At 36.7% G+C, this 20,078-nt stretch overlaps 1 protein-coding gene and 1 pseudogene across 1 annotated transcript in view; both read left to right on the top strand.

Moving 5' to 3' along the window:
• brf1a (BRF1 RNA polymerase III transcription initiation factor subunit a) overlaps positions 1-6,825 on the top strand; it is a 39,694-nt gene extending 32,869 nt beyond the window's left edge. Inside the window, exons 17-19 of the mRNA XM_052572949.1 lie at positions 387-438; positions 1,736-1,895; positions 5,074-6,825. Coding sequence (XP_052428909.1) covers positions 387-438; positions 1,736-1,895; positions 5,074-5,111 — 250 coding nt within the window. The 3' untranslated portion in view covers positions 5,112-6,825. The remainder of the gene's footprint in view (positions 1-386; positions 439-1,735; positions 1,896-5,073) is intronic.
• A 4,373-nt stretch (positions 6,826-11,198) lies between these two features.
• On the top strand, positions 11,199-18,605 carry LOC127969863 (E3 ubiquitin/ISG15 ligase TRIM25-like; annotated as a pseudogene).
• Positions 18,606-20,078: the final 1,473 nt, after the last annotated feature.

Here is a 20,078-nt window from a genome sequence, read left to right as displayed (position 1 = left end):
GGTTTTGAAATACACCGTGAATACATTTTAATTAAATATACAGAGTGACATTTCATTGTGAAGCGTGGCATGTTAAGAGTCTCTCTGGGTCTGTATGCTTTTCTGGGTTCATAGAATTTAAATTACGTACATTTAGGGAATTAATTTAAATAATGTGTCAAGATTTGCATTATAATAAGTCAGTGATTTAAGCAGTGTAGTGAATTGAAAAGAGTAGAGCTGAGATAACTTGAGTCTATAGGACTGAATAGTACGTAATTTTTGACCTTTTGTATCTGTGTATAAAATTTTGATTAAGAAAAAAAAATCCCTGAGCAGCTTGTTCTCTTAATGATCTTTTCTATATGTCTTTTCCCTGTCTCTCTTTCTGTCTTGCTGTCTCCAAGGTTACAGCCCCTAGTGTGTGCGCAGCCCTCTAAGAAGCTGGCCCTCGATCAGGTGAGTAAATTTAAATCACCGTCCTTCCTACTAACACATCCTTGGCAGGTCTCTGAATATATTAAACCACTTTTCCTTAACCCTCAAATGGCCCTCTGGCCCAGAGCTTCACTTAGTTTTTCTCTGGCGCAGGAAAACTGCATTAAGTTGACCTAGAAACAGGTTTTTTCTTTTCATGTCTAAATTAAGAGAATTATTTTGATCCACCGAGCTGCTTCTAGATCAGCAGTCTAACTCAAAGGTGGCATATCTTAAGCTAATGTTCTGCCTTGGACTGCAGGGGAAAGTGGGCCGCTGACATCTTGACTCTGAGGAGGTCTTGATGACACACAGTCTTTTCTTTTCGCTGTCGTTCTGGGCCGTAAAGCTGAAGCTCTTGAGTTGCCGTCACTCCCTCCGGCTGTATCTTCCATGATGCATCATTTTTCTGTATGTCAGAGTCCTTGATCTTTTCTCCTCTCTCTTGTTTTTCTCTGTTATTAAGTCAGTCTGTCTGTCTTATCTTGGTCTCTGGTTTTTCCATCTACTACTTATAAACATCTGTGTATGTGAGAATACATAATCAATGCTTTTTTTGAACCGATGGCAAAAAAAAAAAACTACCTCCAGGGGTCAATACTTGGGTAACTAGACAACTTCTTGCCATCACTTGGAAATTAAAAGAAGCTTTGTGATTGATTGGTATTCCCTTGGTACCCAAGTAAACCATTTATAAGTTCATTAACAAGTTAACTATTGCTAAATCTTAAGCTAACTTGTGATGAGAAGTGTTAGCAGACAGTCAGAGTTAGCAAAGGGCGTTTTGAGAGTTATTTGATTTTGAAGTCACCTAATCCAAGTTGTGTTGACCCTATTGACTTTATTAATAAACAGCTTTTATCGTATTGTGTGCAATTCATTGATGCTCGATATCCAAAAAGGTAAACGTATTCGTTAAAGTTCAGTCACTTAAATATCTTGCTCTTAAGGCATCTTTAATTTATGAAGATGTGTACCTTATACAGTACAGATTGTTTCAAAGCAACTTCATGGTAATAAAGAGCCTCAGTAAGAAATTACTCTGTAATTGCTCTTCCTCTGAAAAGAAATTCCTTTTTGACTGACTTCTTTAATTCTTATTTTTCAAACCCTCCCCAGCTAACCACTTTGTCTTTTCACTATCCAGTCAGTCAGCTCCACACAGCGTTTTTACCGCTCACTGAATATCCTGTTTTAACTGGAAACACGTTGGATGATGGACACGATGAGCAGTGAATGCCATCTCATGTTGACTTTGTCTTTCCTTCTCTGCCTTCAGAAAGGGTTTGGCGCCCCAGTGGCCATTCCTGCTGCCCCGTCCCAGAATGCTGTAGTTGTGGAGAGCGGACCGGTGGCGTACGAAGAGCCTGCAGAAGAAGAAGAGGAGGATGAGGAGGAAGAACACTGTGTCAGTGCCATGCAGTTAATGGGCGGCACTGGTAAGGATACATTTTTAACATTTAATTTAGGTGTATTCATTTTAGTATTATTTTTTTTTTTTTTTACATATTTATAGTTTTTAAATAATATTTTTCTTAATTGCCAATTAAAATTTTTAAATGTAAAATATTTCAGTTTTAATTTAAATGTTATCATTAAAAATTTTGTGCCGTCATTTTTGTTGTTTTTACTTAAAATGCGTAGTTTCTTTCGGTTAGTTATCAACGCGGCGTCTCAATTTTTTTTTGTATTTTTTGGGGCTGAAACTGATTTTAACAAACACTTATTGTCTGATACTGATATTTGTCACTCTCTCTCTTATTTGAAAGTTTGCCATCAAAATAGATAGTATTTTGATCATGTTATAAATCAACAAAGTTCAAAAACACCTGCATTAAATTATACTAGCAGTTTTACTGCTGCTTCATCAAATAATTTCTAATGAACATGAATTAGATCCATGTAACATTTAGCAGGCCTACAGAAATATAACAGAACAAAGTTACATATTCAATAAACGGTGCTTTTTAGCCTTTTAGGTTTAACCGTTTTCAGGTACAGAAATAAACAAATATAAAATAACACTTCACTGTATAAATTAAATACATATTCTTTATTGTAACAGACTTTATTATGATTAATCTTCTAATTTGTTTTTGTATACATTCGATTATTTTTTTGTACATTTAAATATGTATGAGATCTTCTTTACTCAGGCGGGACTCTTATTTTGATGGGCTTTCTAGTCTACGGAGCTATATGGGCAATGAAAGTTCTTCATATTTAAAGTTTGTCCGTTTATTAGGCACCCCCCGAAAAGGCATGAAATCGGTTTATATTTGTTTACTGTTAGTAGTAATAAGTGTTTTGTGTAATTCACTGTATGTTGAGGATAATGCAACTGAGAGAGAGATTAATGTGCACTTCTCATGCTGTGCTTTGTTTACCTAACAAAGGTAATAAAACCTCAGTTTTGCTATACTTACGTCAGTTAAAAAAATTGTTCAGTCAAGAATAGTGTGCTATCTTTTGCTTTTTGTTATTAGATTATTTAGATTATTTGCAAACAGCAGCGCTAGGATTATGCAACAGACATTATACAGCTCAGTGCCATAAACCATTGGTTTCTTATATTGCCCACTTTCCTTATATAGCCGATATGCAGATGGTTGTAAATTGAGGAAAAATCTGCCGATACATCGGTGCATCCCTACTTGTTTTCATTTAAGTTATCTAATATTTATATTTTATTTCAGCTTTATTCTAATTAACAAAAATAGTTTTAATTAAAAACAACAACATTGCTTTAGAGGCTTTCATCCTTTTCTGAACCAATAGTCTTTCAATATAAAAAAGCTAGATGCTCTGTATAACACTTTGTATTAATGTTGTTTTTCATTAAGAACATTAACTTTACTATCCCACATTCTTAACAGATCATTAGCTAATTTTTATTCAAAAACGTTACATTTTGAATATTTACTAACATTTTTATATATAATCCTCTCAGATTCCTGGTTGAAAACATTTGTTTCTTTTTACAAAAACATCTTTATTTTATGCTCTTTGTCTGAGTTTCTATAGTTCAGAAAAGAGTGTTAAAGGGTTAGTTCGCCCAAAAATGAAAATTATGTCATTAATAACTCACCCTTATGCTGTTCCAAACATGTAAGACCTCCTTTTATCTTCGGAACACAGTTTAAGATATTTTAGATTTAGTCCGAGAGCTCTGTGCCTCCATTTAAGCTGTGTGTACGGTATACTGTCCATGTCCAGAAAGGTTAGAAAAACATCATCAAAGTAGTCCATGTGACATCAGAGGGTCCATTGGAATTTTTTGAAGCATCGAAAACACATTTTGGTCCAAAAATAGCAAAAACGACGACTTTATTCAGCATTGTCTTCTCTTCCGTGTCTGTTGTGAGAGTTCAAATCAAAACAGTCTGGATATCCGGTTCGCGAACGAATCATTCAGTTCACCAAATCGAACTGAATCGTTTTAAACGGTTCGCATCTCTAATGCGCATTAATCCACAAATGACTTGTTAACTTTTTTTTAAATGTGGCTGACACTCCCTCTGAGTTCAAACAAACCAATATCCCGGAGTAATGCATGCACTCAAACAGTACACCGACTGAACTGCTGTGAAGATGAACACCGAGCCGAGCCAGATAACGAACAATAGACTGACTTGTTCACGAGTGAAGAACCGGTTGCATCGGTGTTCGGATCAGCAGTAGTTCTTTCGGACAGTTCGATTCAATAAACCGGTCGAAGAAAACGGTTCACCGGTTCTTTTGCGCTCGATGTAATGGTGTCATTGGCGATAATTTCCCTTGATTCAACCCTTCGGTTTTACCCGCGCTCATAACATTAGCACAGAATCAGCTCAGAATCAATCACCAAAAGAATCAGTTCAGTTCAGACGCTCTGTGTGTCGGTCTGCTTCACGCTGAATCACACGTGCGCAGTATCATCAGCTCCTCGGTTCACGAATCGGACGCGTCTGACAGAAACGGTTCTTGACTCGTGAACGAGTCAATGTTTTGTTCGTTATCTGGCTCGGCTCGGTGTTCATCTTCAGCTCTCTCTTCACAGCAGTTCAGTCAATGTACTGTTTGAGTACATGAACTCCGGGATATTGGTTTGTTTGAACTTAAGAGGGAGTGTCAGCCACATTAAAAAAAGTTAACAGCTTAATTCATTTGTGGATTAATGCGCATTAGAGACGCGAACCGTTTAAAACAATTCAGTTCGATTTGGTGAACTGAATGATTCGTTCGTGAACCGGATATCCAGACTGCTTTGATTTGAACTCTCTCGCACACAGACACGGAAGAGAAGACAATGCTGAATAAAGTCGTCGTTTTTGCTATTTTTGGTCCAAAATGTATTTCCAACGGACCCTCTGATGTCACATGGACTACTTTGATGATGTTTTTCTTACCTTTCTGGACATGGACAGTATACCGTACACACAGCTTCAATGGAGGCACTGAGAGCTCTCGGACTAAATCTAAAATATCTTAAACTGTGTTCCGAAGATAAAAGGAGGTCTTACATGTTTGGAACAGCATAAGGGTGAGTTATTAATGACATAATTTTCATTTTTGGGCGAACTAACCCTTTAAGATTTGTTCCAACCTTTCTGCATTCCTCTTCTTTCCTGTCTACAGATTATGGCTGTGAAGTGGATGATGATGATGGCTTCTGAATCCAGAGTGGCTTTGGGAGCACCAGTGGAGAGGACTCTTAACTCTTAACCTGCTGCTTATACTGACCCCAAAACACGCATACAACCTCCATCTCATTACCTCTAGTGTCCGTGCATGTTTGCAAGATGAGAAAAAAAGTGAACTTTACACACTACAGAGGATGGAATACTACAGCTAAACAAGATCAAAGATCCCACATTCTTGCTTTTTCATAGGTGTGTGTTCTGAGCTCGTATGCACAAAGTAACTTAAACACCATTTAAAATCACAGCACACAAACAAGAAAATGAGTAAATGGATGTGTGTGTGGTGATTGAGAGTGATGATTCTCTCTCTGGAGTGTGTAAGCCTGCTAGCTAACTGCATTACTGTGTGTTTTAGGCTAATGATGACATATGATCTTGCGCATCTAAAGCGATTAGCCCACACGAGGCTCAGGACTCTGTGCGGACAAATGTGTGCATGTACACGTGCCTTTAAATATTGCAGTATACAGCCCTAAAAATTGTGTTATGATTTTCAGAGCCAAAGTGTTATTCTTTAAACCAAATGCAGCTTTATGTGTTCAGTATTCAGTTAGAATAGATTAGAAGTGTAAAATATGATTAGTAACAGTGTTAAATTTTGTTTTGCTGCTTGGCTGGCTTTATAGTGCCTTTTTTATTATTATTATTATTATTATTATTATTATTATAAAATTATCTACTGGTCTGGTGGATTTTCCAGTTGGGCTATTTTTTTTTTCTTCTTTTTTTTTTCTCAGTATAATGTTTAAATGGTAAAGTACTCTAATTAGAATATAATTATTTTTACATTTGATGGTTGCTGTTTTCCTTGTTTAATATGGAGACGTGGATATCAAACCAAATGAAAATACTTGAAAAATTTGCTCCAGATAAATGCTGTAAAAGTGTCATTGGCTTGATCATATTATTACTGTTAAATATTTTTAACATTTACAAAAATGCTTTATATAGTTTTTTTTTTTTTTAAGAAAAATGTTTACAGTGTTTGATTGTTTTGAAATAGATTGATCGTTTAATATTGGTCTGTTAATGAGGAAGAAAACAGTGTTATAATTGTACTACTTCTTAATTCTCAGTATGGTTAGTGCTCTTTGAGAACATTTCACTTAATTTATAGTTTGTTCTCTCCCAGACCAAAAGATATGAGTGAACTATTTTTTTTTTCCTTATTTAAAGTATTTAAAAGGGTCTCTTCTATCAGTCATGCCACGACACACACAACAGATATTACTGATGCAAAACCAAATCATTCCAAATCTGATCAATAAAAGTACAGGTTACAGGGTAACCATCTATAAATGTAAAAAATATAAAGTATAAAAATACTGACTTTAGCTGGGATTGTTTAGATCAAGCTGAACCGCAACCTTGATCTGTTCTGATTAAAACATAAACCAAACCTCTGTATTGGCATCGACACTTGAAAAATACTTGATGTCTTGGTGAATTCTTGCATGTATAATACAAATCTTTAGTATGCAATTCATCAGGATTTTAAAAACTGGAAAAATGTATAGTTTTATTTTGGTCTTAAAATTTAATCGTCTTGTTTTTATACCATTAGAGCTAGTTTCATTAGAGTCGATTGATTTGGTCTTGAAACAGTAATAGTGACAATAAAACACTCAAATTGTTTTCTGTAAACCTAAACAGTATTATGGGCAAAGAAATAAAGAATAATAATGCATGACATCTTCTGTCTTTATTTTTCAGTGTGATCACTGTATATTTATATTTTGTCTGTCGGTTAATATCTGTCTGCTGTCTGAGTCCCTCGACACTATGACCTAAGACAGGCTATCTTCACTGCCTGTGGGCAAAGCTTTCTGGGAAATAAGGCAATGAGAGGGTTGAGCATCTGTTTTTAGGTTCATGAGCTCAAGGCTGTTATGTTTTGGTTGGCATAGAAACATGAGCAGTAGTAATTGTATGATCCCACTGGATGAAACCCTAGACGTGACCTCACTCTCATCTCTGCAGGGCAAGGGCTGCTGGGAGTTGAAGTTCTTAAGGTCATGTGTATTTACTGGATGTGATGGCTGATATTTGCTAGCCTTCAAGGCAAGTAAAAGCTCTCAGAGGAAGGGGACTCTAAAAACAGCAACTACAAAACTTTATATATTTATTTATATATTCTCTTTTGTTTTACATGATGGATACAGAGAATACACAGTTTGTCTGTGTATTTAAATATTTAGCGTGTTATACTAATTGTATATGATGGTTTGCATCCTTTGGGAGGAAATCTGTAGGAAGCTTTGATCAATAACCCCACAGACCCTGAGTGAAATGAACACGGTCCACTCACCTCTTCACACCTATGTCTTTCTCGTCAGCTCTTTTTCACTGCTCTGGAACCTATTACTCTGATCTTTCACTGTCGCACGTGAGAAAACTGCGCAGATCTGCGATAGGGTCTGATACTGCGTTAATCTACTGAAGCATTTGGGAGAAACAGGATTTCCCGAGATCGTGAGAAAGGTGAGAATATGATCTGAGAGAGGGAATATTGACTGCTTTCGCTAATGGGATTATTTTTGCCAGGCTGTTTAGAAATGCACCTATAATGGTGAATATCCATATTCAACATTATAGGCTACTCAGGTGGGATGACTATCAGTTTAAAATTAGGAAACAGAGCAAACCAAACTGTAAGTCACCTGTTCCGCAAAATTCTCGTTCTGAATATTGTTAAAAGAATTATGTATTTAGTATGTGTGTGTTTATTCATTTATTTCTTCGGGAATGTGGAAGGAGTTTGGAATTAGAGTACAAAACAATTTATACACAAACGATCGCGCAAGAGGGCGCTGTTGTGCCGCGTGTATTTCCACAGTTTTTAATGATCTGAACTTTTCTTTTAGGCGCAATATCTGCCCACCTCTACAGTTGATTTCCTGGTGTATTTTTAATCTTTGTACGGGCAGATTTTATAATTAACTTATGTATCTGTGTTGTTGTTTATGTAAAATACAGAAATGTTTTAATTATACTGGGTTACCAATCAAGGGTTAGGGTTAGGGTTAAACTTAACTCATAATCTTAACAGAAACGGTAATGTTTGTTCATTTTGGAGGCATTTCTATGGAGCCAAAAGAGTCTCAATAAAGATAAATGCACACACTACAGTCACATATGCACACATAGGATTCATACATGCACACACATAATTCATAAATACACACACAGGATACACAAATGCGCACAAAATTCACAAATGCGCACACAGAATTTAAAAAGCACAGAAGATTCACAAATGCTTACAAAATTCAAAAATGCACACAAAATTCAGAAATGCACACACAATTCAGAAATGCAAACAACATTTACAAATGCACTCAAGATTCACAAATGCACAGGACAAGATTCAGAAATGTATTTCTGATGCACACACACATATATCTTGATTTACAAACTGCTTGCGGTCTGTGAACTTCCCTGCATTTGTGTGTGAATTTTGAGACTCCTCTGACTTGGCGCGACACACAAATGCCTTTTTTTAAACAGGGAATGATCTGCAACCAATCAGATGTCTCCCTTCTTTTAGCCAATCACAAGAACGCACTCCACGTGGGGGATTGTTCACTTATAAGCCAATCAGCGAACGACTCACTTTCCTCAGCGAACAACTCACTTTCCTCAATCAGCGAACGACTCACATTCCTCAGCGAACGATTCACTTTCCTCACGCAGCGAACGACTCGCTTTCCTTAGCGAACGACTCACTTACCTCACGCAGCCGGCGACTCACTTTGCGCAGCAGGAGACTCACTTTCCGCAGCCGGAGAGTCACTTTCCTCTCGCAGCGAACGACTCACTTTCCTCACGAGTCACTCAGCGAACGACTCACTTTCCTCAGGAGTCACGCAGCGAGCGACTCACTTTCATCAGCGAACGATTCACTTTCCTCATCCAGCGAAGTTGAGCGAACGATTCCCTTTCCTCACGCAGCGGTGACTCACTTTGCGCAGCCAGAGAGTCACTTTCCTCTCTCAGCGGACCACTGACTCTCTCTTCATGTAGGGACCGAATATTATAATTAAAGTGACTTCTATATTGCATCCAAAAGAATATTTAGACATATTTAAAATATTCAAAAAGGTGTAAAAATTTTTGTTTTACTTTCATTAAAATATTTCAATAAAATGAAATAATTGCCTATTACAAATTTATGAATCCATGGTTAACTTTTTTTCTGCAGTCACAGTCTGGGCTATATGTATTGAGACATTTTTAAATTTATATTTTGTAAAAAATAATAAAAAATAAACCTGAATTGTAATCTAAACATCTGTATTTCCATACAATGTCATAAATAAGTAGGCTATAATATGTGGCACCACAGGCATATCGCGCTGTGTGAACGCGTTCATGTGATTGGCTTATAAGTAAACAACCACGTGGAGTGTGTTCTTGTGATTGGCTAAAAGAAGGGAGACATCTGATTGGTTGCAGATCATTCCCTGTTTAAAAAAAAGGCATTTGTGTGTGGAGCCAAGTCAGAGGAGTCTCAAAATTCACACACAAATGCAGTGAAGTTCACAGACCGCAAGCAGTTTGTAAATCAAGATATATGTGTGTGTGCATCAGAAATACATTTCTGAATCTTGTCCTGTGCATTTGTGAATCTTGAGTACATTTGTAAATGTTGTTTGCATTTCTGAATTGTGTGTTTATTTCTGAATTTTGTGTGCATTTCTGAATTTCGTATGCATTTGTGAATCTTCTGTGCTTTTTAAATTTTGTGTGTGCATTTGTAAATTTTGTGCACATTTGTGTATCCTGTGTGTGTATTTATGAATCATGTGTGTGCATGTATGAATCCTGTATGTGCATATGTGAATGTAGTGTGTGCATTTATCTTTATTGAGACTCTTTTGGCTCCATACATTTCTGCCCCTGGGACTTTGAATATGTTAAATAAAAAATAAAATATAAATCTTAAATATAAGTATAATATTATAAAATAATATTGGGACTTTGAACATGTTAAGAATATAATATTAGTTTATTATACCAAAGTTCTAAGCGGCCACACGTTATAATTTTTTTCCTTCTTGTTTTCTCATTAAAACGACTTTATTTTCTCATTAGCTCGACATAACGAAAGTCGTTTTCTCGTTATCTCGACATAACGAAAGTTTGTTTTCTCGTTCAAGTTTGACAGGTATCTGAAGGACAACCATGCAGGTGCTCTTACTGTAGCCTATATCCAGGGGCGTATCTAGAGCATTTTCACTGGGGGGGCCATGCTGGGGCACCAGGGGGGCAGGGTTTCGTATTTTTTGAAGCACCCCCGGGGGCCGCCATTGGCTAGCGGACCCCCACCTGCTGTTAGCATTCCATTGACTCCCATTCATTTTGGCGTCACTTTGACAGCGAATAACTTTACATCTGAGGCATTTAAAGACTCCATTTGTCCATTAATTATTTCTAAAGAAACACGAAAATGTATAAAAGGCTCCATTACCTTATTTCTTACGTTATGGTCCTATAGAAGCAGTTTTTGTAAAAAAAAAAAAAAATAGGCTAACGATTGCGTCATAACCAGCGACTCTCTGTCGCACAGTAGAGAAATTACCGTATGGACAGGAGGAGAAGCTCGCAGTTAATCTTTTAACCTTTTCACGCTCGCCTTCTCTGCAAGATTCGGTGGGCGATTCAGATTTCTCTTGGCACAGCGATTAGAAGACTGCTAAATTCTACAGTATATTACGTAAATCCTATTGATTTTATTATTAATTATTTAGTATTATTTTATTAACTTAAAGTTACTTGTAAACAAATGTAGTAATAAAGCACATTTTTTATTAATTTAGTTAATTTGTCATCCCTGTTTATATCCATTAAGTTCAATTTGAGAGCCAGTTTTTAGTGTTTTCATAAAACTAACAAGTTTATTAAATAAAAGCAATTTTAATTATGATCAGTTTTAAAAACCCAGAAGCAGTAACAATGTCAATTCTGTTCTTTTAATAAGTAGTTTGGCCATTACAATATACAGTAGTTTTATTCACCGGCCCCCCCAGAAATTCGATTGGCCACCCCAGTTGCCCCCCCCCCCCCCCATAAGATGTCTTGTGATTGGTGCATTTTGCTGATCAGTTTATAGACTCTACTGAAAAATCCTCTAGACACTTTATGGAGAGTACATGCATTGCATGCATTGTGATACTCTTCATAATAGCGGAGATTGGGATGAGGAGAAGAAGATTGTTGAATAAATAGTTTTCTTTTCTTTGTGTACAAAAAGTATTCTTGTATCATCATAAAATTACGGTTGTACCACTGATGTCACATGGACTATTTTAATGATGTCCTTACCTTTCTGGTCCTGAGAACATTTTACTCTCTTAGGAGGGTCAGAAAGCTCTCGGATTCATCTAATTATCATAATTTGTGTTCCGAAGATGAACGAGAGATTTAAAACGATTGCTTGCTATGATGTATTGGGTTAACTTACAGGATAGAGATAAGAATCATTGTACACAGAGTTTTAAATGATTTTTGAAAATATAAAAATGGAGAAAATAATTTTGAATGGAAATATACAGTATACAGAGGGTCAAGGATTGTCTGGAGAATAAAGTAATCTGTCCTAACATGACATTAAATTATGTATCAGCATGGAATATTCCTAAACCTATTGTTGAAATTAGATTTTTGAAGGCAGGAAAAGCAGAAGATGGATAAAGTAAAAGTTATGACCTTTTTTTATGATAATTTTTCATTATTTTATACAGATTGTTACAGATGGATCTAAAGATCTATTCAAAAAAAAAAAGTAGGCATAGGAGTATACGTTCTAAGATTTTAGACAAAAATAAGTTTAAGAGTAAGTGACAAATTGTCAGTTTACTCTACAGAATGAGCTGCAATGTTTTGAACAGCAATGGTTTGCAATTGCAGTAATTTGAACAGATTAAGTCAAATGGGATTGTAATTTGCTCAGATTCCTTTACAAAATGGCACATATCGGGATAGTATGAAACGACAAGTTAGCAAAAGAAGCATTAAAGAAAAACATGGTGGATATTAAGGTACCGGGAACAAGTAAGATAAAATCAGTGATTAACAGGAAAATAATAAGATTGTGGCAACAAGTTGTGAAAATAGTAGCACTATTATAATATTGGAAAACGAATTGGAAAAAGAGCAGTTTTATGAAGGCACAGAAAGGAAGAGGTATTGATTTCTAGATTAAGGATGGGGCACAGGACTAAATTTAACACTTGTTTTAATAGAGAAGCATGGAAATGTGTATTGAATGTGATGTTTTAGAAACAGTAGAACATGTGCTTTTTAAATGTACTGTAGTAAAATATGATGATCAGTGTATAATAAGTCTTTTTAGCAATATAAAGAATAGGTCAGTGAGTGTCTTGGACATTTTGGTAAAGGGTTTGAGTGATAATCAGATATATATGGCGGTTTTAACATTTTTAGAACGTCTAGACAACAGGATTTAGGACTAGTGTATGATGATCATGGATCATGATGCTTTTGCCCATCTCAGAGGTTGAGGAGCAAAAGCTGGAGAAGCTGAACATACAGCACCAGCTGAAGCATGCACTCTGATCCTCTGAGTGGGTGGGGCATTTAAAATGTATTAAATTGCATTTAAATTAAAGGTGCTGTATGAAAGTTTTTGACTCTACTAGCATAAAAATACCATAATATGTTTGCAGATATTTAAGTAAGATGCTAAGTTAACATACTTATTTATCTGAAAAACGTTTTTCTTTTGAAAACGTGTGTTCTGGGCCAGAATGTCTGTAGTTGTTTTGGTTTGTGAAACCCGCGTACTGCCAGTTTACCCGTAATTTGAAACATGGGTTGCCAGTTGGTGGAAAACACTGCGTATTTCATTTCATTCATCGTCAAGTGTGCCCATTACTGTTTATGTGTCAATTTGGCAATCTGTACCAAGTCTGAAGAGGTGGGACCGGGTTCAACCACTTGGTGTAATTAATTAATTTTAAAAAAGCAACACGATTCATCACCCATGGGAGTAAGTTATAGGCTAATACTCAGGAGCGAACGGCCACTGACGAAGGAGATGAACGAAGGTCGCGTGGGTTTGGAACAGCATAAGGGTGAGTAATTAATGACAGAATTTTCATTTTTGAGTGAACTGTCCCATTAAGGCTTTGTTATTCATGCACGAATCCATAGCTCTTGATTGGTTCATGATTAGCTCATGTCTTCAATAATCATGAGCTCACGTTTCATTAATTAATTACATAGACAGTAAACGAAATGGACACAGCGCCCCCATTGGAACGCAACTGAGACAATTTAAGCCCATTTTTAGCGTTTTTTAGCACTTCCGTTTCTGATGCACAGACTCAAATGAAGCTTGACGACGTCAGCAACCTGTCTGACAGATGTAAATCTTCTAGTAGCTGTGTGTGCAAACTGCCATCGTTAATCTTGCAGAGACGGCGAGCTTAAGCGGGGAGTTCTTTGGCATGAGTGAGCAGGAGTAAGTATTCTGATTAATTATTTTGTATAGTATTTTAAAATGTAACGCCAGTGCGCCATATTAAGTTAGTTGCCTGCGAGCTTCTCCTCCTGTCTGTACGGTAATGCGACAGAGAGCCGAGAGGTTATGACGCAATCGTTAGCCTATTTTTTACAAAAACTTTCTACGGGGCCATAATGTAACATAGAAGGTAATGGAGCCCTTTAAAAATTGTCGTGTATCTTTAGAATTAAATAATGGACAAACGGAGTTTTTAAATGCCTCAGATGTAAAGTTATTCGCTGTCAAAGTGACGCGAAAATGAATGGGGGTCAATGGGAATGCTAACGCAAGTGAAGTTCTGCTAAAAGATGGCAGCACGCAGCCGATTTCAACTTCCGGTCGACTTCCTTGCCGCCTGATTAATTATTGGGAAATCTTGTTTAGCAACTTTCCTATGTATGACGCATTCATTTCAAAATACGAAGGAAATGTTTTGGCGCTCTTGTTGCCTCTCGTCGACTCACTTCTCAAGTATTGTGAGTAACTGTTACAGAGATTCACGTGCACATAGACATGTTTAATGAGAGTAGATCGTTGTGAAACCGAAGTTTGACCTGAAGTTTATTAACGTTACTAACGTTAGTTAAATATTAAACAAGATTTTTATAGGTCGTGTAAACATGAGATGTGCCCTCGCTGCCATGTCGTTTCGTTAGGGAAATTGTAGAAAGAGAAACGCGGTGTGTTTGATAAAAAAAAAAAAAAAAAAAAAAGAGGCAATTAAACAAATAATTTCATCACATGTACTAGATTATGTTAATCATTTGTTTAATCAAGTGTAGTTGGAAGCAAAACGCTGCATTTCTGAAATAGTTTAATATAGTATTTTGTTACATTTCTTGAATTTAAGAATGCACTAATTCACTTTACATTAAAACGTTTTAGTCCTAAAGAAAGGAATAGTACTTTTGAAAAAGATTTATGCCAGTGCCAGTTTATGCCAACATTCACTCATTGCAACATGACTGAGCTCACTTTTATGGGGAGATAACCAAGATACAGTGACGATACGGAGTAATCCATAAATGACAATGATATATTTAAGTATTTTTGTAAGTTGCTAAGTGAGATTTGTCTTTTCAGTACATCACTTACAGTTTTTCCTACTGTTTTCACAGCAGCAAAATGGCAGAATCTTCTGGTGATCAGAATCTCTTTGACTGTCCGATCTGTCTTCATCTTCTGAAGAATCCAGTAACTACAACTTGTGGTCACAGTTTCTGTACAATCTGTCTTAATGAATTCTGGGATCGAAATGATCAGAAGGGCATTTACAGCTGTCCTCAGTGCAGGCAGACATTCAGCCCAAGACCAGCTCTCAACAGAAACACTGTGCTGGCTGAAGCTGTAGAGAAAATGAATAGAGAAGCACCAGAAGCAGGAACAGCCTCTCCTGTCCTGAGTTTTGCTGTGTCTGGAGACGTGGAGTGTGACATCTGCACAGAGACCAAACTAAAAGCCATCAAGTCTTGTCTGGCATGTTTGGCTTCTTACTGTGAATCTCACATTCAAACTCATTATACATCTCCTGCTTTAAAATGGCACAAACTGGTCAATGCCTCACCACATCTACTGGACCAGATCTGCTCCCACCATCATAAGCTGTTAGAGCTGTACTGTTGCAAAGATCAGCAGCTGATATGTATGCAGTGCGCTTTGATCAACCACCAGAACCATAGCATGACTTCACCTGCAGCAGAAAGACAAAAAATACAGGTAAAGTGACTGATTCGTCTGTGTGATACTTTGTATCAGTAAATAAACTGATGCAAAATTTGTCAGTCAAATACATTAAACAGAAAACTTGTCTTTGACATAGATTAAAAAATCTTTCTGAACCGTTATTGCAAACAATATTAGACTAATTATCATAATCGTATTATAATATTGCCAAAAAAAGCACATTAGCCCAAAATACCTTTAATTAAAATTCAAAAAAATTAAGGTTGTTTTCACAGCCAGTGTGTCACACACTCTGCTGTTCACTTGGGAACAGGGAAAAGCTTTGTGCATCGTTTCCATAACAGTGCATAGATACATCCGTAGATGTGCTGGGACACAATCATCAGTGATGTTTACTGTGATCATTGGGTGTTTCAGGTCTTTCAATATCAGACAGGCAACCCAGCTGGGGTTTATCAGGGCCCAACTTGTGTCCCAGCATATTATGGAAGTGATATTGAACTATTGCAAATTCAATCATTTGAAAAAAAATCAGGATGGCCTACAAAAGGAAATGTGTAAGCGAGAGATGAAGGTCCAAGAATTAAGACAAGCTGTGGACTCCCATAAGGTAAGCTGATTGTAACTTGTAGGTAATCATTTTACCACTGTGCAATTTCATTAGTTCCTCAGATTGATGTGCATATGCAGTTGATCTGGACTGTAGACAGCTGTATGATTGTGCTTTTTAGAATAGTACTGTATAGTTATATTATAGTACAATAATGTACAATTATTACTAAGTTTAAGTGAATTATACTCCATTATAGTTTTCTAATTAATGTGTCCTTAAACTGATTTGAGAAAAGTAAAAATTTTCATCTAACAGTGCTCTGCAGAGGCAGCAGTGGAGCACAATGAGAAGATGTTTACGGAGCTGATCAGGTAAATGGAGAAAATACGAGCTGATATAACAAAGATGATCAGGATTCAGGAGAAAGCAGAAGTAAGCAGAGTTGAGGAGCTCATACTTGCACTGGAGAAGGAGATCAGTGACCTGAGAAACAGACATGATGAACTGGGGCAGCTTTCACTGATAGAGGATGACATCTATGTCATTCAGGTAACTGATTATCTATTTAAGTTTGTTCTGACTCTTTGGTTTGTTTGCTGGGTCTGAAATCGACTTTCATCCTACCCCACCTTCTCTGCCCCATAAACTCTCTTCACATTGTGTATTTGATTTTGAACCAATACACATCTATGTGAGCACCATTGTGAGTAGCTGGTTACATATGCATGACAGTAATGCTTTGGGAGTGGGAGTGTTTAGTATCAGAGGCATTGAAGTGTTACTATTCAAGTTTTAATTGAAAAATAAATATATACACTATACTCCTATTTACATTCAGTGAACATTGATGGGTTCTAATTCTTGGTTTGCACTTTATTCAAACAGGATGTATGCCTGACAGTTGCTCATTAAAAAAGAAAAAGTTTGTACCGTAATCGTTGTTGTGGTTAAATGATTTTGTTATTTGGCAGACAGAGTGGTAATGTTTTGAATCCTGTAGGGAAATGAATCTTATTAATCTACAGCCTTGGTCTAAGACATCATTAAAATCTATGAACAGCTGTAGTTACAACCCTGTGCTAACAAACTATATTAATGGGTCATTCAAGGGCTTGGCAATCAATCACGATGAGAAGATGCCAGATTTAGAGATTCAGTCACCGTTTAGTTCATTTGCAATCTAACGGATGAAATCTAATCTATATATATTTTTTTTTTCCCCAGAATTTCTCCTCTCTTTCCCACTACCAGTATTCAGACTTGTGCAACACTTCTGTCAGCCAACGACTGACATTTGAGGAAATAGAAAAAGTCATCAGTGAGCTAAAAAGCCAAATGGATGATCTCTGTGAACAAGACATTGTGAGGATATCAGAGAAAGGTGAGAGATCTCGAAGATGTTCGTTTGTGTATTGTTTTTTTTTTTGTTGTTTTTTTTACCTTTTTATTATTTTTTTCTTGGCTTTGACCATAAACTTTGAAGCCAAAATTGTAAATCATCATTTAAAATTTATACCAAAAGGTATACAATATGCAGGCAGATTGTAAAAAATCATGTTTATCTTTTCAGTTTCCACTGTCCATGTAATGGTGAATAAAAAGAACATCAAAAATTGTAAGTCAACATTCTTTTTCTTTTTTTTTTCTTTTCTCACATGACAAACAAAAACACTATACTTGTGTGTGTATATATACAAGAATATATATACGTAATGTTTTGTTTTTGTTTAGATTTGCCATCTCAACCCAAGACCAGAGAGGAGTTCCTTGTATGTAAGTTGCTTTGCAATTGTGGATAAATGTGTGCAGAATGCATATGCACAATTATAAGTGGATTCCAATCCTGGAGAGGCTTTTGTTAAACCATAATTACAAAAAAAAACACTCAAATCCAATTAATTGACAGATTAATCCGAGATCTGCATGAGGGGAAAACAAATGTGTGTAATACAGTTTTCTTTTTATCAACAGATTCCGTTGATCTGAATCTGAGACCTCCAGCCTCCTCTTCGCTCTCTGTGAAGCACAACAAATCTGTGCTAAAGTGTAATAATGATTGCTTGGGTTATGAGAAATATTATCAGGTTTTGTGTAAAGAGAAACTATCTGGCCGCTGTTATTTTGAAGTTAAGTGGGAAGGAGCATGTTGCTCTATTGCATTCTCATATGACATCAGTCCTACAAGTTTTGTCTTTGGATCTAACAAAAGATCTTGGAAATGTGACTTTCCACTATCTAATCTTCGTGTGCAGCACAATAGCCAGCAGGCTGACATTCCCTTGGTCTCCAAAATTGGAGTGTTTCTTGATCAAGCGGCAGGAACTGTGTCTTTTTACAATGTCTCTGATGAAATGACTCTCCTGCACAGAATGAAGACCACATTCACTGCCCCCCTCTACCCAGGGTTTTCTTTTCATAATTAAAAAAATGACTCGTCAGTGACAATTTGTGATCTTTTAAAGCTAAACAAGTAAGTCTAATTTGCGCTGACGGTGACAATTAGTGAATGGACACATATTTCTGCTGCTAATTGTCAAATTATGTGTTCTCATACAGTATTGGTAAATTCTTTAATTATGGAGTTAATTTTAGGAAATTGGAAAGATTGATTTTTTTTTTTTTTGTAACTTTTGTTTTGTACTCTACCCAGTTTTTAGATCTGTATTACAAAATAACAATTAAAGATATTTAACCATTCTCAAAACTTTCTAACTTGATTTTGCAGAGCACATTGGAATATATTCATTTTGCAGATGGCTTTATCTCGGGTGACATGCAAATCAGGAATATTATGAGAACCAGCAAGTGATTATAAGAGGACAGTAAGATTTGAAGCCTTAAGTTACAGAGAATAATGTTAAATGGCAGTGGCAGGTGCTGTTTGACCTTTTTAACCTCTACTTGCATTATGCATGTGGGGTTTTCTATTTCAAAAGACCAAGGCCAAAACTTGTGTGTGTGTGTCGGTCAAAGTTTAAGAATGCCTGGATTACTGAGGCATCCAGATACAAAGGGAAAAGCTCGATAAAGACATTTAAACCTGCTTTCTTCTAAACAGCACATCTCTCCCACCCCCCACACGCACAGACACTGGTTGTGGTCTGCTTCATTTAGAGTATGTAATAAGTGTGGCAGAGGTCAGCAGGGGTCATACTAAACCTCCTTTATGCAGTCAGCTTTCTTATTTTAGCTCTAAAATGCTAAATGTGGACATTGAGACATTTATGTATCACAGGTGCAGGTCATATAATTAGAATATCATCAAAAAGTTTATTTCACTAATTCCATTCAAAAAGTGAAACTTGTATATTGTATTCATTCATTACCCACAGACAGATATATTTCAAATGTTTATTTCTTCTAATTTTGATGATTATAACTGACAACTAAGGAAAATCCCAAATTCAGTATTGCAGAAAATTAGAATATTGTAAAATGTTTCAATTTTGAAGCCACCTGCCACACTCTAATCAGCTAATTAACTCAAAAGACCTGCAAATCCTTTAAAGGGTCTCTCAGTCTAGTTCTGTAGGCTACACAATCATGGGGAAGACTGCTGACTTGACAGTTGTCCAAAAGACGACCATTGACACCCTGCACAAGGAGGGCAAGACACAAAAGGTCTTTGCAAAAGAGACTGGCTGTTCACAGAGCTCTGTGTCCAAGCGCATTAATAGGTGGTGAAGGGGAAGGAAAAGATGTGATAGAAAAAAGTGTACAAGCAATAGGGATAACCACACCCTGGAGAGGATTGTGAAACCAAACCCATTCAAAAATGTGGGGAAGATTCACAAAGAGTGGACTGGAGCTGGAGTCAGTGCTTCAAGAACCACTACACACAGACATCTTGCTAGCCACTCTTGAACAACAGACAACATCAGAAGCATCTCAAGACAAAAAGCACTGGACTGCTGCTGAGTGGTCCACAGTTATGTTTTCTGATGAAAGTAAATTTTGCATTTCCTTTGGATATCAGGGTCCCAGAGTCTGGAGGAAGAGGAGAGGCACACAATCCACGTTGCTTGAGGTCCAGTGTAAAGTTTCCACAGTCAGTGATGGTTTGCGGTGCCATGTCATCTGCTGGTGTTGGTCCACTGTGTTTTCTGAGGTCCAAGGTTAAAGCAGCCGTATACCATGAAGTTTTAGAGCACTTCATGCTTCCTGCTGCTGACCAACT

This window comes from Carassius gibelio, chromosome B13 (assembly GCF_023724105.1).
Source record: "Carassius gibelio isolate Cgi1373 ecotype wild population from Czech Republic chromosome B13, carGib1.2-hapl.c, whole genome shotgun sequence".
In the NCBI taxonomy this organism is placed as follows: Eukaryota; Metazoa; Chordata; class Actinopteri; order Cypriniformes; family Cyprinidae; genus Carassius; species Carassius gibelio.
Note: the sequence above shows the minus strand (reverse complement) of the source record. Positions and strands in the feature narration are given on the sequence as shown.